The 23,382-nt window shown below is 35.9% G+C and overlaps 1 protein-coding gene across 1 annotated transcript in view; it reads left to right on the top strand.

Moving 5' to 3' along the window:
• The window catches only part of CFH (complement factor H), a 71,840-nt gene that overhangs the window by 8,119 nt on the left and 40,339 nt on the right, over positions 1-23,382 (top strand). The window contains exons 2-7 of the mRNA XM_032878497.1: positions 9,759-9,944; positions 10,283-10,388; positions 13,978-14,054; positions 15,583-15,774; positions 17,493-17,663; positions 20,181-20,351. Of these exons, the coding sequence (XP_032734388.1) occupies positions 9,759-9,944; positions 10,283-10,388; positions 13,978-14,054; positions 15,583-15,774; positions 17,493-17,663; positions 20,181-20,351 (903 nt within the window). The remainder of the gene's footprint in view (positions 1-9,758; positions 9,945-10,282; positions 10,389-13,977; positions 14,055-15,582; positions 15,775-17,492; positions 17,664-20,180; positions 20,352-23,382) is intronic.

Here is a 23,382-nt window from a genome sequence, read left to right as displayed (position 1 = left end):
AAAAAGGCTAATCGATAGGAGAACTCTTCCTCTGTAGTAAACATACATAACAGTAAATACCATGAGAAGGTGGTAGGAAGATGACGTCAAAGAGATATATATCCTTGTCTTTTACATCTGGTTGCTAAAAGTGGTTAATAAAGTTAAAAAAATCAAGAATTTCCTTGAAATATAACCAAGAAGAAGTGCATTTGGCTCAGGCTAGCTAATGGCCTGACCCTGTGTGTATGTGTCTGTGTATTGGTTAGTGTTTGGTGGATGGATTACTCCTTTGGTAGAATTGTTATTTTTAAAAAAATAATTTAGAAGAACCTAGGTGACACAGCCAGTTAAGCGCCTTACTCTTGGTTTGATCTCAGGTCATGATCTCAGGGTCCTGAGATCAAGTCCTCTGTGGGGTTCAGAGCTCAGCGTAGAGTCAGCTTAAAACTCTGTCTTTCGCTTCCTAGGCTCTTCCCCCTTCCCCATCTCTCCCCTCCCCACCCCCATGCAAGCTTGTGCTCCTGTGCTGTCTCTCTCAAATAAATAAATCCTTTAAAAAATAATTTAAAATGAGTAAATTAATTGATAAAAAAAAACTTTATTACTCTTCCCTTGCATTAACTTAGTAGGATAGGAACTAAGTCTATCAAAATGTTAATACACTAGTGAAATATAGTTCTGTACTCACAATATAGCAACTTTGTTTGAAATTTAACTAATTTATTTTTCCCGTAATCTGAATGCCATGAAGTGGATCTGAATTTCTAAACTGAAAAGCACACATATTAGCCTGTAACTAAGCATAAAATTTTCATATCAAAACATGAACACTAAATTTAAAACAACAACAACAACAAAAATCTGGCTGGGGGAGCAGAAACGCAGAAGGTGCGGTTTGTATTGTTTTATAATAGGGCATCAGCACCATCTAGTGGAGAAAAGGTATGTTTACCTAAATTTTAAAAATCAAAACTATACTGTGGAATCATTTATTAAAAGTTCCCTAACATAAATGTGCTAAAAATTTGCTAAAACATCAAAGAAAAATGAATGTATATGAAAACCGACACAGGTGTTATTTACGACACAAAATACAGTTTTATATGGAGCTTCTATGAAATGTTAAACATTTTCACAATGAATATGTTCCATGATGGGATTCAGCTCAGTTGGTTATTTGCCCCTTGCCTTTTAAAAAGAAATTCTAGAATGGACCGTTAATCCATTGTCATAAAACCAAGTAAAGAAAGGACTTTAGCAATTAAAGTAATGCTAATAAATACGTATGGTGATAAGTATCATTGAATTTCCCATTTTTATTTTTTTATTTAAATTCAATCAGCCAACATATAGTACATCATTAGTGTTCAATGATTCATCAGTTGCATATACCAGCCAAAGATCATCACATCACATGCCCTCCTTAATGCCCATCATCCAGTTACCCCATTCCCCACCCACCTCCCTTCTGTAACCCCCAATTTGTTTCCCAGAGTCAAGAGCCTCTCATGGGTTTTTTTTCCCCTCTCTGATTCTTTCCCATTCAGTTTTCCCTCCCTTCCCCTATGGTCCCCTGCACTGTTCCTTATGCTCCATATATGAATGAAACTATATGATAATTGTCTTTCTCTGATTGACTTATTTCACTTAGGGTAATACCCTCCAGTTGCATCCATGTCAGTACAAGTGGGAGGTATTCATCCTTTCTGGTGGCTGAGTAATATCCCATGCATATATAAACCACATCTTCTTTATCCATTCATCTGTTGAAGGACATCTCTGCTCCTTCCACAGATCGGCCATTGTGGACATTGTTGCTCTGAACACTGGGGTGCAGTTGTCCCTTCTTTTCACTGTATTTTGGGGTTAAATAACCTGTAGTGCAACTGCTGGGTCGTAGGGTAGCTCTATCTTCAACTTTTTAAGGACTCTCCATACGTCTTCCACAGTGGCTGCACCAGCTTGCATTCCCACCAACAGTGCATGAGGGTTCCCTTTCTCCACATCCTCACCAACACCGTTGTTTCCTGTGTTGTTAATTTTAGCCATTCTGACAGGTGTGAGGTGATAGCTCATTGTGGTTTTGATTTGTATTTCCCTGATGACAAGTGATGTTGAGCATCTTTTTAAGTGCCTGGTAGCCATCTGTGTGTCTTCTTCGGAAAAATGCTTATTCATGTCTCCTGCTCATTTCTCGATGGATTATTTGTTCCTTGAGTGTTGATTTTGATAAGTTCTTTATATATTTCGGATGCTAACCCTTTATCAGAGATGTTATTTGCAAATAACTTTTCTCATTCTGAAGGTTGCCTTTTAATTCTGTTGATTGTTTCCTTCACTGGGCAGAAGTTTTTTATCTGATGAAGTCCCAATATTTCATTTTCCCTATTGTTTCCCTTTCCTCTGGAGATCTGTCTAGTAAGAAGTTGCTAGGTCAAAGAGGTCAAAGAGGTTGCTGCCTGTGTTCTCCGCTAACATTTTGGTGGTTTCCTGTCTCACACTTAGGTCTTTCATCTATTTTGAATTTATTTCTGTGTGTGGTGTAAGGAAATGGTCCAGTTTTTCTCTTTTGCATGTGGCTGTCCAGTGTTCAGTGTTCAGTGTCCACTATTCCCAACACCATTTGTTGAAGAGACTGTCGTTTTTCCACTGGATATTTTTTTGTTGTTGTTGTTGTCTGATTGCTGAAAGCTATGACTTCTAGTACTATGTTGAATAACAATGGTGAGAAAGGACATCCCTGTATTGTGCCTGGTGGTAGAGGAAAATCTAGTTTTCCCCATTGAGAATTATATTACCCGTGGTTTTTATATTCAGCCTTTATGATGTTGCAATACATTCCCTGTATCCCTACTTTATTGAGCATTTTTATCAAGCAAGAATGGTTACTCTAATTTGTCAACTGTTTATTTTTAGACAAAAATGCCAGGATCGAGGAATTCATCCCAAAAGAAAGAACAAGAAAAGTCACAGGGGCAGGAAATGCTGCCAGCCCTCTCCCTTGTCCCTGGAAAGGGGAGTTCGCGCCCACTGCTGCCTGGGAAGCCCTCACAAAAGAGGGAACAGTCTCCCTTTATGTGTTTCAGATGTCCCTCAGATCCTGCCTTCACCCTGACTGTGTCTGGGCTGTAGTGCACCTGTGTTCTGTCCCAGGCAGGCCAGCTGAGTTTTAGAACTCAAAACTTTAGCGAACTGGCATGGTGCAGACCCCTGCTGGTCCTCTGCAGGAAGGTCTCGCCATGCAGGGGCTGATGCACGTTCATCCCAGAAGGGCAGTCGTACCAAAGCACAAGGGCATGGTAGTTTGGAGCCAAGTGTGTCAAAGAACCAGTGTTTGGGTTAGCAGCTCTCAGGAGGTGTCTTGGGAAATGGTGCCTGTTTTTACTCCCAGAGAGAGAATGAATGGCACCTCTCCCAGATGTGCTTTGGTCTCTCCCAGGACGTCCCAGGGGATCCTCAGACTGCATCTTCTGCCCCCAGGCTATCTGCCCTCCTTCCCCACAGGAACACTGCAGGGCCCTCAGGGCTCAGCACTGGCCATGCTGCAGACTTCTAGTCTTTGAACCAACTGGTTGTAAAAACTCACAAAAATCAGCCCCTCTCATTTTCCCAGTCAGTGTCTTTGGGGAAGTTGTTTTCCTTGTGCAATCCCTTGTGTACTCCTCTCTCTCTCTCTCATTCCCTCTTTCTTTCTCCTGCCTCTCTCCATGACCAGGGCTCTCCTCCACAGCACCTGTGATCCATTTCTCCCCTAAATCCAGTCTCTGCACCTCCTACCTTCCATGATGTGACCCAATCTCTCCCTCTAGTTGTGCAGTTTATCAATACGCAGATCAATTTTGTGGGTGTTCAGAATGACTTGATATTTCTCTAGCTGTGTGTAAGGGATGAGGCAAGCCTAGGGTCCTCCTACCACCCTGCCATCTTAGCTCTTCCTTTAGACATTGTAGTAGCAAGGGTATTTATACCCAAATTAAACAGCAGGCAGTATTAAAAATATTAGCAATTATACTCAGTAGGCATGAGCTTCCTATTATCATCCTGTGATCTCTCTATATGTAAGTTAATTTTTGCAAAATAAGAATCATATTCTATATGCAGATTCTGTTAGTTTAATACGTTTATTGTGAGATATAAGATGTAAGAGTGAATAAAATATGAAGGTACTGTGTTACAAATATAACAAATCACCCATGTCAACAAATAGAACATTCCCAGTATCCCAGAAAATCCCAGTGGCTTTCTATTATGTCAGTAGCCCTAACTTTCCTCTAGAAGAAAACATTTTCTTAATATTTCTGGTAATTACACTTTTGTTCTTCTTTAATAGCTTCACAGCCCATGGACACATCCCTAATATATATGTTTGTTCTTGAATTTTATATAGATGAAATCATCCTATAATATCAATGTACCTATGTGCCTTTTTAGTGCATGTGATCATTATTTTATCTCTTCATGTCATTTTGTAGCATTGGTGTACTATTCCATTCCACAAATACATCATAATCTTTTATCCACTCAACTATTGATAGATACTGTGAAGTTGTTTTCATTTTTAGCTATTAAAAAATCATATTCTATAAATACCATCACACACGAAACCTGGTTGGCATGTGTGCTATATGTGACATGTGCTCTCAGTGACATATTCCTAGAAGTAAAACTGCTAAGTAATAACCAATGCATGTTTTCAACTTCACTGCAAGTTGCTAAACTCTTTCCTGTTGTGGTGGTTCCCATTTTCCTTTGGACCAGTAGTTCCTAATGCTCCACATTATTTTCAAATAGTGGGATTTTTAGACTTTCTAAACCAATGTCATGTTGTTTTATTCATGGTTTATTACGGTTTTCATTTTCATTTTCAGTTTGAGCAATTTTTCATCAGTTTGCTGATCACTTGCATTTTCTCATTGGAGAAATACTTTTTTAGATCCTTCAGCATTATCCTTTTCTTCCCCCTAGCCTTTCAGGTATTAATAGCAAGGTTGTTACTCCTTGCATGTTTTGTGGAAATGGCTGGGGAAGCCAACTAGTTCTCCAAACTGAGGCTAGAGGGGGGTTTTGACATATTTTTGTTATGGGACTGTTAAGGTTTGTTTTGTTTTGTTCTAAAGATTTTATTTTTAAGTAATCTCTACACACAATGTAGGGCTCAAACCTACAACCCCGAGATCAAGAGTCACATGCTCTACAAACTGAACCAGGACTCAAGGTTTTTGAAATCTCCTGGCAATAGCGATATCCTGCCTCCTGAATGATTGCCGCTTCTACCCACTCAGGGGAAGGACTGAAAATCTGTCCAGAGCCAGATACCTTCCTGCACTACCTGAGGTCACAGTGCAGGGCTTTTGTGGACAGGGCTCCTGGATGGAAAGTTCAGGAATTCTGCTTCAGTTTCATCCCACACATTTTGATATATATCATATTTTCAATATTGTTTGGTGCAAGCTGTAGTCTAATATGTATTGTGATTTCTTCTTAACCCAAGATGATTTAGAAGAGTTCCTTAACTTCAAAACTTATGAGATTATTCCAGTTATTTTCTGTATAAGGTGTGCTCTTAGAGTGATTTCAATCTTTTGAAATTTGTTGAGCCTTGCTTATAGTCTATTTTGGTGAACACTCCATGTGCACTTGGAATGAATCTGTAGCTGCAGATGCTGAAGGTTGCATTCTATCAGTATATAAAAGGTCGATTTGGTTGATAATGTTCATATATTTGGGGTGCCTGGGTGGCTCTGTTGGTTAAGTGTCTGACTCTTGGTTTCAGCTCAGGTCATGATCTCAGGGTCATGAGATTGAGCTCCACATAGGATACCATGCTGAGTGTGTAGCTTGCTTAGGATTCTTGCTTAGAATTCTTTTTCTCTCTCTCCTCCCCCTTCCACTCACTCACGCTCTCCTTCTCCCTCGTTAAAAAATAATAATAATAATAATAATGTTCATAATTCAATATCCTTATTTGTCCATCTGCTTGTCTATCAAATACTTGGAGAAGTGTATTTAAATCTCAAGCTATGAGGATGGATTTGTTATTTTTTTTACTTCTGTTATATCTTGAAGACATATTACTAGGTTTATGTACAGTAGTATGCTGGCAAGTGTATAACAATCAACTATTTTAAAAAGAGTCTTGATTTGTAGAATTTTCCAATATTCAATGTGTTAATACACATGATATGGTCAATTTCAAGTTATCACTTGATAACTTGTCACTTCAGTGACATCACTGAATTCTGCATTGGGAAGAGATGTTTATAATTATCTCCTGTGAGTTGGTATGAGCCAACTCCAGCAATCATTCTAAATGTTCATACACATTTAGAATTATTGCATCTTTCTGTTCAAATGGTTCTTTTATTATTGTGAAAAGCCCCTCTTTTATCTATCAATACATTCTACCTTAAATTATTATTTGCCTGATATTATATATTAACCCTCTCTTTTTTGACTAACATTTTCATAGAGTATTAGTTTCCATCATTTAATTTCAAATTATCTGTCCCATTTTTTAAGGATTTATTTATTTATATGAGAAAGAGAACCCTAGCAGGGGAAGGGACAACGGGAGAGACTATCCAGGCAGACTCCTGCTGAGCAGGAAGCCCAGCCAGGGGCTGGTCCCCAGGAGCCATGAGATCAGATCCTGAGCTGAAGCTAAGTCAGATGCTTAACCAACAGAGCCACCCACGAGCCCAGGTTCCATTTTATTAAAAGTAATCAGCATATACTTCAGTTTTATTTTCTGTTTTTCTCCAGTCAGTGTTTATACCTTAATTGGAGTGGCGAATCCATTTACAGTTATTGTAATTACTAATACAGTTAAGCTCAAGTCTAACATACTGCTATTTATTTTTTACGTCATCTCTTCTTTGTTCTTCTATTCCACCTTTCCTGCCTTTTAAAAATATTAATCAAATATTCTTTACTACCTCACTATATCATTTCCATTAGCTATATAACTCTTCATATTAATGTTTTACAATAAGCATACTCAAATTATTACAGTTCACCCTTAATTGATACTTTCACTACATTCTAAACTATGTAAACATTAAAACCATTTCATTTCATTTGTTATCTCTTGGCATTTTTGTTATTATTTTTATGTATTATACTCCTGAAACTTTTTGCAAACACTCTAAGACATTGTTATTGATTTTAAATGAAGTCTTTTTAAAATTTTGTTAAAATATACATAGCACATTATTTTTATCAGTAGTCTTTTTATTAATCCATATGTTTATTTTCTTCAGTTCTGCTCATTTACTATTACCCTTTTTTGTTTACTTATGGGATCATTCTCCTTCAGTCTAGAAAGCTTTAGTGGGGCTTATTGTAGTGTCAGTCTGCTATTGTTGAATTCTCTCTCTTTTTGGTTTGTTTGAGAATGTGTTTCTATTCTCCTTCATTTCACAGTATGTTTTCCCTGGGTTCAGTTCTCTGTTGCCATTTATTTTTCAGCAGTTTTGAAATGCCAGAACATTGTCTTCATGCCTCAGTTGTTACTGTTACAAACATACTGTTATTTTTATTGTTCTCCTAAAAGAAATGTGTGTTCTTTTCTCTGTCTGCTTTTAAGATTTTGCCTTTATCTTTGGTTTTCTGCGAAGCCTCTGTAGAGTTTTTCTTCGTATTTACCTTTTGATTCGTTGTGGGTTATTTGTTTTTTTGTTTTTCTTGTTTTGTTCTGTTTTTGACGTTTTGAATCTGAGAGTTAATTTTTTTCATCAATTTTAGAAACCTTTGAGCTATTCTCTCTTCAAATATTTCTGTCTTTTCTCTTCTCTAGTTTTGGAATTTTATTTAGATGTACACCTGTCACTGGACTCTGCTCCACACATTTCTTGTACTCTCCTTTATTTGTTATTGGCGTTTTCTATACTTTTATCTTTCTGTATTCATTTTGGATAGTTCTACATCAATATTCTTCAGATTTAATATGTTTTTGTTCTGCTATCTCCATTTCATTCTTAAGACCATCCAATGCATCCTTATTTTGGATATTTATTTTGTAATTTTAGTATAACACATGATTATTTTTAGAGCATCAGTTTTCTTTTGGATATCTTTGTCTTTTTACTTCTTTCATCTATTATTTTCCTGTATTTCCTTTAACGTACTTAAAACAGCTATTTTAAAGAAACTTGACACTAATTCCAACATCTGGATCTGAGTGTCTGCTCCTATGAGCCATTTATTTTTGCTTTATTTCTTGGTCACATGATGTGTCTTTTAATTTTTATCCAAAGCTATACATTTTATATAAAATAAATGTAATGATAATGTTTATATTATTTACCTCCCATTGATAAGGGTTTGCTCTTTCTTGATCTAATCAAGAAGTGAACTCAGATGGATCTGGGTTGCACTTCTATTTTGATTTATTCCACTTCTGGTTTCAAAAGTCTCAAGGTAGAGACCTTCTTGGGTTTTTATCAAGTACCTGGTTGGTCTCCTCTTCCACCATCCCAGAACACTCTGAGAGATTCATCCTGCTTTTCTGATGTTTTGATCTCTGCTCTTAAATCTCATCCCGAGTATCTTTGAAACTGTTTTGATGAGGGTTCAGTTGTGTATTTGAAGTAAGATCCTTTTCTTACCAGGACTTTTTCTATGAGACTATAGGAACTTCCATTCCACTCTTAAGAAACAACTTACGCTCCAGCAGAGCACCCTCATTCTGCAGGGTTTCCGAATTTTTCATGTTAGACATGCTTCCAAAAGTTTGTCTCACTTTTCTTTTCCTATCACATTCCTCTGTCCAGGCAAAGCCTGGCAAACATGACCAGTTAAGAAATGGCCGAAAACTATATGTTTGCATAAAACGGGCTCTTCCCACTTTGGTTTCATTCATTTAATCCCTTTTTTCCTCACAATTTCCAGTTCCTTTCAACACACACACACACACACACACACACACACAAGCTTGTTGTTTTTCCAGTTTGCAGTGGGAATGTTGTTCTGGTCCATCCTATCCCATCGTCCTTGGAATGTTCCCATTCAAGTTTGTATCATCTTGCCATGCTTTATTTTTCTAAATAGAATTTATCTACCCTCAATGTATATTATACATTTATTGATTTACTTATTTAATAACTAACTTCCCTAGTAGAATGGAAAAACTGGAAAACAGGTACTTTGTCTCTTTTAAAATTTATTGTTTTATCTTCAGAACTTAGAATAGTGCCTAGTACGTATTTTCCAAATCAATGAATGAATAGTAGAATGCAGTGCAGCAATAAGAATAATGTATACACTATCTCCCCCAAACTCCCTAGCTACGAGGTCAGAGGTAGCAAATGTTTCCTTATGTTCATTTTAAAACTTTACATTTGTACATAAATTTCAGCTGGCAGATATTGCCAATAATCTCACCTTTGATGACTTTTGTGTGTGTTGGACTTGCATTCCCAAAGGAAGTCACTTTTAGCTTTCTACAGTGGATATCTCTATTATTCCATAATCTTCATGAAGTGGCATGCACTTATAGCTTCTCAATTTATTTCTATGTCTAATGTAGTGATAAAATATTAAATAGAATATTTTGATTGAATATATAGAAAAGGAAAACAATTTCTATGGAAAGCTTTTTTTACAAACTTCTATTGTTTCAATTTCTGTAAGGTAAAAATATATATGTTATATATTTTAAGACATAATTTTGGATGGACCTGTAACACCATAGGTATTTTTAAAAGCAAAAGTAACTTAAACATATTGTAAATTTAAATAAGCACTTTAAGCACTTACTTTGTTTTTATTGTTTATAGATTGCAAAGAACCCCCTCCAAGAAAAGAAACTGAAGTGTTGTCAGGTGCCTGGACTGCACAAACATATCCAGAGGGCACAAGGGCTACATATAAATGCCGACCTGGATTTAGAACGCTTGGAGCTATTATAATGGAATGCAAGAATGGGCAATGGGAGTCTCTTAATCCATTGAGGATATGTCGAGGTAAACAATTCATACATTTGTGAAATTTGTAAAAACTTTAGTTATGAAAATCCTGAGTGTTTGATATTGTAGCAGTATTAGCTGAATTATATCACAACTGTCATTTCAATACAAAATCATATACCTTCATTATTCTTAATAAGGTGTTGTAATCTCCTAAAATTAAAAAAAACAACCATACAGATAAGTTTAATTTTAAAATGATAATTGACATTTTTCACTTTTGCACATCTTCAATTATGTCCACTGATATAATATCAAATGTCACTTTTCTTGAACTCCTACATAAAATGTGTTTCCCCATGTTACATAATAATATCATTATTTTTCCATTTTAGAAAGGCCCTGTGGACATCCTGGAGATACTCCTTTTGGTTCTTTCCAACTTGAAAGAGGAGAAGAGTTTGTATATGGTGCAAAGGTTGTTTACACATGTAATGAGGGGTATGTAGTCAATATTAAAAGAGGTTTATAATTGAAAAAGTTATAATTTAGGTAGCAAATAAGAATTGTACTAATTAGTATTTTTAAGGTTACTTTATTTTTCTATGAGCATTTTTATAAGTACCATATAAGTAGTCTGAAAAATTAAACTATAATGGAAATGATTATATTTGGATACCAAGTTACCTCCTCAACATTGAAAAATTAAAATGAATTATAATTACTCAGGTTGAGTATAGTTATAAGAGGGCTAGAAAATAATATACATATAGATAAGAGTTTATTCCAACAAGTTCTGACTACATTCTATTATGTGCAGAGTATATGGGGGTTCAATATGTCCTGGACAGAGGGAATGATAACAAAATGATAACAAAATGATTACACAGCACCTCCTTTGATAAAAGCTTATAAAATGTAGAAGAAGCAAATATTTTACACTGATATAATAGTAACTACCATTCTTTAAGTCTCCATGGTCTGCAAATTATTCTTGTCACGTGGACCAAAAATGCTACTACATTCATAGTCATCAACTCTCTGTTCTCTAACCACCGACTGGATGTTCATGACTAATCTTAACACTATGATACCTCTTCAGTGTTCTTGATTTCTGTTATTCCTAGGCAGGTCAAAAATTGTTTTGAAGAAAGTTTCATACATGAGAAAAACAATATCAGTACAATTTTATGATACATAAATATAAATAGGATCAAGAAATTACAAACTGAGGCCTCCTGGGTGGCTTATTCAATTAAGGAAGGGTCTGCCTTCAGTTCAGGTTATGCGCCCAGGTTCCTGGGATTGAGCCCAGTGTGGGGCTCCCTGCTCAGCAGGAATCTGCTTCTCCTTCCCTCTCTGCCCCTTCTTTTTGCTCTCTTGATCTCGCTCTCAAATAAATAAATACATTTTTTAAAAGAAAATTACGAATTGATTCTAATTATTTTCATTTATTTCTTGGTTTGAGGCAATAAAATATAATATTTTAAAGCTTAGGCTTTGGAGTAAGCCTGCATTCCAAAACTCCACAACTCAGTAACTGTATTATCATTTTAATGACTCTTAACTCCCATTTTCTCAATTCTAGAAATAGAAACACAGCAGGTGCATCATAGTACTGGTGGAAGAAATAAATATGACACACACTGAAGCCCTTTGAAGAGTGACTAAGATATTGTTATCCAATAAGTCTTAGTTCTTATGAATTAGACTCTCCTTGGCCACTACTTGAGGGAGATATTTCCAAGACTTTTTTAGCAACTTTCAATTATTACTGCTGGCTTTAATTACACATGACCAAATAGATTTCCAATTGCCTCACTCTTCACCTCTGAAATATCCCTCTCAATCCAGGCTAGTCTGGCACCTTTAGGTTCCACATTTGACCTGGCAAAAGGGATCAAAACTTGGGACACCTGCGTGGCTCAGTCGTTTAAGCCTCTACCTACCCACTTAGGTCATGATTCCAGAGTCCTGGGATCGAGCCCCAAGTGGGACTCCCTGTTCAGCAAGGAGCCAGCTTCCCCCTCTGCCCACCGTAGACCCTGCGTGGTCTCACACTCTCTATTTCTCTCTTCCTCTCTCTCTTTCTGGTAAAGAAATAAAATCTTCAAAAAAAAAAAAAAGAAGAAGAAGAAGAAGAAGGGGTCAAAACTCATAGACTCTTTCTACTAGGTTCCCTAAATCTCAGTAATAAAAAATATTTATAGTTTGATAAAAGAAATTTTCCACATATTAACCTCTGACTCTGACTCTGCTTAATCCATCTTTGCTTCCTTCTGCTTGTGTAAATTATGGGCAAACTCTGCTAGAGACTCTCTAAGAGTAACAATCTCCACTGTTCACCTTGGGCCTCCAGAACGGACTAGATATTCATCGGTGAATTAAAAGTTCTTAATATTTTTGAGGGATTATTTTACCGATCTGAAGGACGGTACCTCTTTTGACCCAGCTGTGGAATCAGTGTAGGAAGACTTTACTGTGCCTTCTGTTCTGCCAGTCAACTGACCCTCTTTTGATCCCTCGTCCTCATCCAGTTTTCTCTTCTGAGTACCAATTTAGCTGAATACTAGCCATTTATCAGGATATTCAACATGGATATCCAGTTTCAGTATCCTAGAGGTGGGGAGTTTTAAGGAAGGATTCTACAAAAAGTTTTTCTGGTATTTTGCCTGGCTGGGGTTGCAGAAACATGAGCTGTTACTTTTCCCCAACCACAGTTGGACAATCTCTTTTTCTTCCCTCTGTCCCTATATATATGGGCCTTAGGCAGTTTTGTGTAGCGTTTGGCAGAATTCCTGAAAGAGCTTTGGGGAAATGGGTGGGTTTCCGGAAATATACTTTCCATGTTGGAAGGGGTTACAAGGAGAGGAGACAGAGAAGGAATTTTAATAGCCAGTTGTTTTTCCTTTATATAACAGAGTCATAGAGTAAATGTTTGACTTCAAGTTCTGTGACTCTCATTGAATCTATTGAAATGTTTTCTTCCTTTAGAAAGTTAGGAACAAATCAATATCATTCAAATAAAGCTTAGTTTTTGAGGGAGAAAGTTTTTCTTTTCTTGTGTAATGGGTGAAACAATCCTTATATGCAGGTAAAGGAAATAATTGTCTAGGTACAGTTATCTAGAAGTTTATGAAAATTCTGTTCTCAAAATTATCTCTCTTGGGTTTATCAAAATGCTGTCCATTATTTTGTTTTTGAGAAAAACTTTTTACCTCTGGCTGTTCACTGTAATATTAAGGAGGATGCTTTACCTTGATCTAAAGCATCTGGTAATGATTGTACATTTTGCATCTGTCCCAAGGATATCTCATTCAAGTAAAGCATTGTAGATTTTTAAGGATGGGCTTAATTTGTTATCACAGTTAGATAAATTTGACATTGAATGGGTTATATATACAGACTTGTCTCGGTGACTTACACTCTGGAAAAAGTTAATTAATTAAAAATAATAAAAATTTTAAAATAAAAAATAAACCACATGCTAAGAAATTTGGGCTAGTGCTATCCTTGATTATGTTAAAAGTCCAAAATGTTTCACAAATATCATAATTGTGGAGGGTAGGAGTATAGAACAAAACTGGAGGAAGGGTAACATATTGTTAGCTCTTGATTACTACCATGTTTCTGGTTTTGGGTTTGGGTTCAAGGAGGTTATAACATTTTTCAGTGTAACTAATTGACTGACTCAGTGAAAAGATAAAAGGATATTGTGCACAAAATCATAATGAGTTTGTGTTATGAACCAAGGATTATGATTATTCCAAGTCCATGTGCCTGAGGACTTGAGGACCTTTCTTAAGTGAAAAAAGAAGCTTAAGAAAGAAAGAAAGGAAATTTAAGAAAGAGAGAAAGAAATTTAAGAAAAAAGAAAGAGAAAAGAAAGAAAGAAAAGGAAAAGAAAGAAGAGGGGAGGGAGAGAGGGAAGTTGGAAGGGAGGAAGGAAGGAAGGAAGGAAAAAGGAAGGAAGGAAGGAAGGAAATGCATATGCTGTTAATTTTCTCTGAAATGGAGTTTCTGGACATTCAGAATCAAAATTGCATATAAATACACATTAGCTCACCACTCTGTTATTTTTGATTTTCAGGTATCAGTTGCTAGGTAGGATTAATTTCCGTGAGTGTGAACCAGATGGATGGTCCAATGATATTCCTCTTTGTGAAGGTATACGTAAAATTGATTTATCAATGTATTCAAACATCAAAGATTTTTTGAGATGTCTTACATTAAAATATCCTTATAATTTGTAATTAAATTTTTTTACTTAAAGTATTTTTGTTGCTTCTAATATAGTACAGAATGAATACTTAGGCATTATTTTGTGTTTCATTAACCAAATATAAATACAGACTCATTGGATCTAATAGTCTAAGTATTTGAGATTAGGTCATCTAAAACCTATTTTCTTTTCCTTTTGGATTCTAACCACTAGAAAAAAACACAAGTATCAGAATTTCAGCTTTATTAATGAAGACTTTCTCACCCAATAACCGCACAAATGCAAGGATCTTGGGTAACAGCTGAAGTGAAGAACATGATTTAGACATTTCTCCCCTCTTGTGTGACAAGGAAGATTTTCCTGTGGTCTTAGTCTTATTGAAAAGAGACAGGAAGTGAGGGAGAGCTCTGCTTTTTCTTAGTGACTCATAAATCAAAGAATGAGAATGAGAAAATGTAAATCCTGTTTCCAAATTTTGAGCTAGTAATCCCACTCTCTAGTCATCATGGAAATAAGAGAAATGAGTCAGAATAGTCTTTCTTAGTTCCATGCTGAGGAATAAGTCAAGAGGGAAAGGGAAGGAGGAGTAACAGAGGAAAGGATATAGGAAGGAAGGGAGAGGTGGAGAGGGAGAGGGGGAGGAGGAGAACCATGAGGAGGAGGGGAGAGGAGGAGGGCAGGGAGGAGGAAGAAGAAATGGGATCACTCAAAAATCCTGTTACCTAAAGAAGAGAATGAAAGATCTTTCATCTATGGAAATGTGGAATGAAGATCTAAATGCTTTAAGAAATTTCTAAGCTGGAATCACCTGCAGTGTTTATTTAAAGCTGAAAATTTTGGTTACTAAAAACCTACTAAACCAGTATCTCTTGGGTAATAGGGCAGGGAGACAGGGAGATAACCATAGAATTTCCATTTTAATTCTACCCTGGATGATCCCACTATAAAATCAAGTTAAAATGGCATAACCTAAGAGATATTGGAAAATATTAAGTAAAATCAAAAGGATTACTCAAATTAATTTGAGCACTGACATGGAAAAGAAAGGAAAATTAAGTACTATCTGTCTATTGAAGTAAATAGAATCAAAAGTTTGCTTCTATATCTTTTAGGAATACAGCATTATATTATTCTGGAGTTTAGGTGAAAATTTTGTTTAATTATCCCAAGCTTTATATTTTTCAATTATTTAAGAAACACTTGTTTGTTAACTATAACAATGTAAACTGTCATTCAAAGAAGTAATTTTCTTTGTCCACTCTCACAGAAAAGAATGAGAGAAGCTTATTGGGTTTTTTTTTAACTTACTAGCCTTTATATCCAACAGTTTCATCAAATGCTTCTTTAAGAGAATTAAATAATTTCCCCAATCTTACTTTGCTGATGATTTTACCCATCTATGTGAATATATACATACATTTCATAGTAAAGTTGTTAAATTCTATTAGGAAAAATTTTATTTATTTTTTTCAGTTGTTAAGTGTTTACCAGTGACAGAACCAGAGAATGGGAGACTTGCCAGTACTGCATTGGAACAAGACCAAGACTATACTTTTGGACAAGTAGTACATTTTCACTGTAACGCAGGCTACAAGCTTGATGGGCCTGCAGAAATTCATTGCTCAGCAAATGGTGTTTGGAGTGGAGAAACACCAAAATGTGTAGGTAAGATACATTTACTGTTCATGGGATTGATTTTAGTTTTTCTCATGAAAATATGCATTCTCATATATTGTGCATCCTTAAGAATATGAATAACACTAATACCTAATACTTACTGAGCACTTACTATTTGCCCGTAATTGATCCAAGTTCTTTACATATATCATCCCATGTTACTTTCAAAATGTCTGTGATTTATGCACTATACTCTGTTTTATAATCAAGGAAACTGTGGTGCAAAAAAGTAAATCCCATGACCAAGGTTATCATGGCATAAATGGCAGAGTTAAGAGTCAAACCTTGATCATCTGAAACCAAAGTCTGTGGTCTTAACCATAATTAAATTATGATTGGTTTTCATGCTCAAATAGAAGAGTGGTCTGCACAAGTACGGGAGGGCAATTTTTAATATTAATTAATAATATCAATAAAATTTAATAAGGTCCTACTGGTCAGCAATTCTTTATATTGGCCTATAGAATAGACTTTCTTTTCACTTGAAAAGTGAAAATATCATTATTTATTTCCACTGAGGAATCGCAATGACCTTCTGTGCTTGAATAATACTTCTAGAAAAGGGTCCTGGTTTATATAAATACTGCAGGTTTAGATAAGTATGTGGAACTGAATTGCATCCACTAATTAAATTTTTGCCTTTAAAAAAAGTTCTATAGTAAACTGTAAGTCAAGATTTCTTTAGTTATGATACTGCTAACCGGTATATCATGACCAGTTTGATGACTGGGCTTTTGTAATGAAACATTATGATCAATTTATTTAAAAGTGCCATACTTCATTTTACCAGTACTTGTGCAAAAGAAATTTCTGCCATATCTATTTTTTAACATTATCTAAAATCTCTTGATTATTTTCACTGTCTTAGTCTAGCTATCCAACAGTGAGATGCAGAGAAAAGCATCCTCTTCTTCAAAACTCTTTCTAACAAAACCAGTTCCTCAAATCAGTGATGGTAAACCTATTTATATTCAGCACAGCAAATACTATATGTTCTAGAGGTTCGCAGACAGGGTTTCCTTCTTAAAACTTAACTTCTGTGGTTAGTGAAACTTTCCTGGAATAATTGAGGTATATTATTCAAATGAAGTTGAGGAAGGGGAAAGCATACCAGTCATGGGAACACACAGAGAGGAAAGTACAAATACAAGGACCCTTTTGTGACTATGAGTCTCCCCTGTTCTCGTGTGCTTGGGGGACATGTAGGATGCAAGCAGGGGTAAGTCAGTGATGGAACTGAAGATAGGCCAGTAGAAGGTTCTAAAGTGCTCCATGTCATGCTGAAAAGTTTGGCTTTTACTCAGACTGAATTGGGAATCAATGGAGGATTTTAAATGGAGCAATGAAGGGACAAGAAAAAGGCCATTAAGTTACAAACAGGAAAACAGATTAGAAAGATGGGAAAATTGGATTTCGGAAATTAGTTACTGTTGCTATAATCCCAGGGGGAAATGTTTGAGGAAGATGGGGTCAAAGATGATGGCCAGTTTTTGTTTTTTGTTTTTTGGGGTTTTTTTAGACAGAAAATTTGAATGGATAGTGATGCTGCAAAAAACAAGTCAGTTACTTTTCAATGATGTTAGAAATTTTGATTGGTTGCCTGATTTGCCTAATGGAAACAGAATTTGTGTCTAAATATAACTATGTCTTTGACAAGATCATTTAATATATAACAAACATTTTGGAACTTAATCCCTTCCATTTAGAAATTTCCTGCCAAAAGCCAGAAATTGCAAATGGACAGTCTTCTTCTCCAAAGCAAGTTTACAAGGAAAATGAACGACTTCAATATAAATGTAATAGTGGTTATGAATACAGTGATAGAGGAGATGCTGTATGTACTAAATCTGGGTGGACTCCAAGTCCTTCATGTAAAGGTGATGTTATATTTTTTCTATACATTTTGCTGTATAGTTTGTAAGTTGTCTTCATGCATATACTCCTTATAGTTAAGCAGTTTATTTTTTTTCTCACAGTGGAGTATTAATGTTTATAGAAATCAACAATTATAAAGACAATATACTTAACATTTTGTGTGCAGTGCCCATTTTGAGATCAATTAGTATAATTCTCTCATTCTCAAGACAGAGATAAAAGGATGAGAGACATTCAATAGCTCATTAAGTAGTTGGTCTGTGGTCAAAAAGCAAGTCTAGATCAGAGCCAGTGTTGTAATGGGCTTCCTAATTCCCAGCTATATACACCTCCCAGATTGTTCTTGTAAACCCCAGAATTTTGCTTTAAAAAGTAAATTTTATTAATACCAGATGAGGAAACCCTCCATTGACAAAATGGCATTAAGTGGAAGTAACTGGAGATTTCATTAACCATAGACCTAATATGAATCAACAGTGATGACGATATTGGGGGGAAAAAACAAAACAAAAACTCTTTTAGGCTTCAGAATGGAAGGATGTTGTACAGAGCTAGAATCCTTCTCAACTGTGTTTAGTGCCCACCAAAAGTTATGTCTGGAATATTGTGTTCTGCTTAGCTTACCTCATTTTAAAAGAGGTGGTTTCAAAACCAAGACCTAAAAGAGAGAATGTAGATAGTTGAGTTTAAGAAATCATATCATGAGAAGAGCAAGAAGATACAGCTTAGCATGGTAACAACTGTGTTGAGATATTTGCACACATTTATGGAAAAGAGTGAATCAACTTATGTTGAGAGCTGTAGCTGTGAGTGAAACAAGTAACGTAAAATCAGAGGTCGAGTGCCTTTCTAAAAGGGTGAGTTTTACATATATTGTCATACCGTGGGCCAGGGTGGGTGAGGAGATGGTAAGAAGAGTTGAACGCTTAAGAGCCCTCTGAACTTTTAATCATATGATTCATAATTACATGTACACTTTGTTCAATGATCCTCTTCTGCAAAAACTAGAGTTAGCTTCTGAGTTGATTTTATTCTTTAAAAAAAATTTTGGTTGACTTTTTCTAATTTTAAGTAAGTTCTACACCCAATATGGGGTTTGAACTCACAACCCTGAGATCAAGTATCACATGCTCTGCTGATGGAACCAGCCAGGAACCCTCTCCCCCACAAGGGAAAAAAAATGGTTGAGTTCACAAACAGCTCCTTGGAAAATATACCCTCCTACAATTGAGCGACCTCCATGTTCAGGCATTATTAAGAAAATATTTTATGAAGAGGTTAATGAACACAGAACAATAATCACTCACATTAGATCCATGTTCAGCTGTTGGTGTGTAGGGTCCAGCTGTGTGTCTTCATGGCATTCATGGTTCCTACACAAAGAACATGGTTGCACAAGTCTTCTGGCATTAACTTCTGTCACATGTTTTACTTCCAGAGCCCCACCAAAATATTAGATACTTAAGTTATCTATCCAGTCATCAAAATATAATTTATAAACCACTTACTTTGGATGAGTCCCCTTGTCCTGTATAAATATTAGAATAAATCATCATTCCAGGTTCAATGAACATTAGACTAAATCATCATTCCAGGTTTCAATGAAGTTACCTACTTTAAAGTAAGACCTCAGAATCTGCATCCAACTTTATTTTGACATAAGTTAATTTCCTATTTATGCTCACTTCCAATGTAGGTCTGAAGGGATTCTGTTCATTATACTCACTGTATGAACCAAGGGATAGAGACATCATCTTTCCATGGCTTTCCCTAATCACTGCAGCTATGGAGAAGAGAACATTAAAAAAAAAAAAAAAAAAGTCACAGAATGGCTTTTTAAACTTCCTCCCTGAAGGGAAACATGATACTTTACACTTATTTCATTGTCTTATGCAAATCATAGGGCCATGTCTATTTCAAATGGGTAGGGATATGCAGTCCTACTGTGTCTGGAAAGGAGAGTCCTGGAATATTTTTTAAGAGTCTGAATGAGAACCACAGATGTCAAGGCAGTTGAAGAACAGTTGGAAAGAATAGTCGAAGTGATATGTCATGAATTTATTGCCACATATGAAATATCATGATGTATGTGATGACTTGGAGAAAGAGGTTTCAAGAGTCTGCATGGCTCAGTTGGTTAAGCATCTCCTTTGGCTCGGGTCATGATCCTGGAGTCCCAGGATGGAGTCCTAAGTCGAGCTCCCCATGCAGCAGGGAATCTGCTATTCCCTCTGACCGTCCCCTCTCTCATGCTTTCTCTCTCTTACTCTGTCAGTCTCAAATAAATAAAATCATAAAAGAGAGAGAGAGAAAAGTCCAAGGGGCACAGATATATCAGATAAGAGATATAGTGGTGGGACATGAATAATTATGATGGGAAGAATATGAGACTATTTTAATCCCTTTCGTGCTGTGACGTGGACAAAAAAAAATATCCAGCTTCATTAATTTTTATGTATGTGATTATTTTAATGGGTGGTGATTTCAACATTATCCACATGTCCTTATTTCTTTTTCAGAAGTAGTATGTGGTCCTCCTTATATTCCAAATGGTGAATACACACCAAAAGCCATCCAATACGGACCTGGAAATGAAATCACATATTACTGTAAAACGGGCTTTTATCCAACTGGTAGAAATAAAGCAAGATGTTCTGGTAAACGCTGGGAACCTCCTCCAAGATGTTCCTGTAAGTTACATTCATACCTTGACCTGCTTTTTAATTCTGAAATTACTGTCTCTTAAACAACAACAAAAATGGGGACACAATAAATCCAAATATTTGCCTTACCCTGTATGTAAAGCAGAGGTTTCAGAGATATTCTTTTCTCTTCAAAGTAAACAATTTTAAGCAGGATCAAAAACATGGTTTTGAATATTAAAAATTCTTTACTTTTTGCTATTTAATGTTAAATATGCATGTGTATGAACATAAATTTCTCTAAAGTAATTTTAATATCTGAACTAAAACATTTGGTAAGACTAGAATGTATTATTTATTTCGGTGTAACAAATTCCCCTCAAAATACATTGTCTTCAAACAACAAACTTTTATCATTTCCAAGTTTCTATGGGTCAGGAATTTGGGAGTGGCTTAGATAGCTACTTCTGAGCCAGACACTTCTTGTGTTGTAGTCAGAATGTTGAATTCGGCTACAGTCACCTGATGGCTTGGCTGGGCTAGAGGATCTGCCTTCAAGATGGCTTATTCATCAGGTTTTTGGCAGGAAGCCTCAATACCTTGCCACGTGGTCATCCCCATAGTCTACTTGAACAACAGCTAACTTTCTCCAGAGCTCATGATCTGAGAGACGGAACCCTCATACCATTTATGAACATTGTCCCTTTAACCATATCTGGTCTCTAGAAGGGAGTGTCCAAGTCTACCATACTCAAGGGGAAGAGAATTAGACTCAACATTTTGGAGGGAGGAAAAGACACTGTGGAATTTTCTAAAGCCATCCCATGTAACAAAATGACATTCAATTCAACAAGGTACTCTATTTTATTTCTGGAGATGTTTCCTCTGCCATTTTCTTTACATATCCGCAGTTGGTTGTAAAGGTATATGATACTTAAACTGGACAATACATGAATAAAAAATGTCATGATACAAATAATAGGTCAGCGGTCTCAATATTAATTCTAGGCATAAGTCCTGAATGAATTTTCAAATCAAAAACACTTAAAGAAGATCCCATCATCACTATGAAACAGACTTTAATGTGTAAAACAATTATAGTGAAAATATTGATTGATAGATTGAAATATACTTGACTATAATTTTATCTTAGTTTTAAGTATGCAATATGATCTGATATTTGTATATTCTGTGAAATAATTACAAACAGATTTCTAGTTAAATCCATCACCATGATAGTTACAAATTTTTTTTTCCTTTTGAGAAAACTTTTAAGATCTACTCTCTTTTTTTTTTTAAAGATTTATTTATTTATTTATTTGACAGAGATCACAAGTAGGCAGAGAGGCAGGCAGAGAGAGAGGAGGAAGCAGGCTCCCTTCTGAGCAGAGAGCCCGATGCGGGGCTCGATCCCAGGACCCTGGGATCATGACCTGAGCCGAAGGCAGAGGCCTCAACCCACTGAGCCACCCAGGTGCCCCAAGATCTACTCTCTTAACTTTCAAATATACAATGCAGTATTAACAACTAGGCTCACCATGCTGCACATTACATCCCCATAATTTAATTATTTTATTCCGGGAAGATTGACATTTTTATTCCCTTTGCGCATTTCTGCCACCCCCGTGCCTTGCCTTGAGCAACCACCATCCTATTCTCTTTATCTAAAAATTTGGTATACTCAGATTCCAAATATAGCTCATATGGTATTTTTCTTTGTCCTCTTTATTTCACTTAGCATAATGCCCTCAAAGTCCACTTATGTCATCACAAATGGCAATATTTCCTTCTTCTTTTGGCTGAATAGTTTGTGTGTGTGTGTGTGTGTGTGTGTGTGTGTGTGTGTGTGTGTGTGTTACATTTTCCTTATGCACTCATCCAGCAATGGACACTTAAGATTGCTTCCATATCCTGGCTCTTATAAATAATGTAGCAGAGAACATGGGGTACATATATCTTTTCGAGTTAGTGTTTTCCTTTCTTTCAGATAAATACCCAGAAGTAGAATTGCTGGATTATATGGTAGTTCTATTAATTACTTGAGAAATCATACTGTTCCCATATTGGCTGCACCAATCTATATTCCCACTAACAGTGCAGAAAAGTTCCCCTTCTCTACATCCTCACCAACACTTCTTATTTTTTTCTTTTTGTTGACAGCCATTTTAACAAGTGTGAATTAATATCTTATTGTGATTTTGTTGTTGTTGTTGTTGTTGTTATTGACTTGTATGAGCTTTTAAAGTATTTACCCCTTATCAGATAAATGATTTGCAAATATTTTCTCCTATTCAATAGGTTGCCCATTCAGTTTGTTGATGGTTTCCTTTGTTATGCAGAAGTTTTTAGTTTAATGCGGTCCCACTTGTTTAGCTTTGCCTGTGTTGCCTTTGCTTTTGGTGTCAAATCTAAAAAATAATTGCCAAGACAAATGTCAAAGAGCTTATCCCCTATCTTTTCATCTAGGAGTTGTATGGTTCCAGGTCTTACATTCAGCTCTTTAATCCATTCTGTGTTAGTTTTGGTATGTGGTGTACATGGTGGTCTAGATTCATTCTTCTGCATGTGGCTGTCCAGTACTCTCAACACCATTTATTGAAGAGACTGTCCTCTCCCCACTGTATTTTCTTGGCTTCTTTGTCATAAACTATCTGACCTTATCTGCATGAGTTTATTTCTAGGCTCTCTATTCTGTTCTGTTGAGCTGTTTGTTTGCTATTATGCCAATACCATACTTGGTAACTTTGTAATATAGTTTGAAACCAAGAAGTATGATGTCTCCAGCTTTGTTCTTCTTTCTCAAGATTTCTTTGATTCTTTGGATTCTTTTGTGGTTCCAAACAAATTTTAGGGTTGGTTGTTCTATTTCTGTGAAAAACGTCATTGGAATTTTGATAAGAATTGCATTGAATCTATAGATTGCTTTGAGTGGTATGGACATTATAATAATATTAACCCTTCCAAACCATGAACATGGACTATGTTTCATTTATTTGTGTCTTCGATTTATTTCATCATTGTCTTCTGGTTTCAGGGTACAGATCTTTTTCACCTCCTTGGATACATTTATTCCTAGATA

Source organism: Lontra canadensis, unplaced genomic scaffold (genome assembly GCF_010015895.1).
Source record: "Lontra canadensis isolate GAN:19392208 unplaced genomic scaffold, GSC_riverotter_1.0 scaffold63, whole genome shotgun sequence".
Classification (NCBI taxonomy): domain Eukaryota; kingdom Metazoa; phylum Chordata; class Mammalia; order Carnivora; family Mustelidae; genus Lontra; species Lontra canadensis.
Note: the sequence above shows the minus strand (reverse complement) of the source record. Positions and strands in the feature narration are given on the sequence as shown.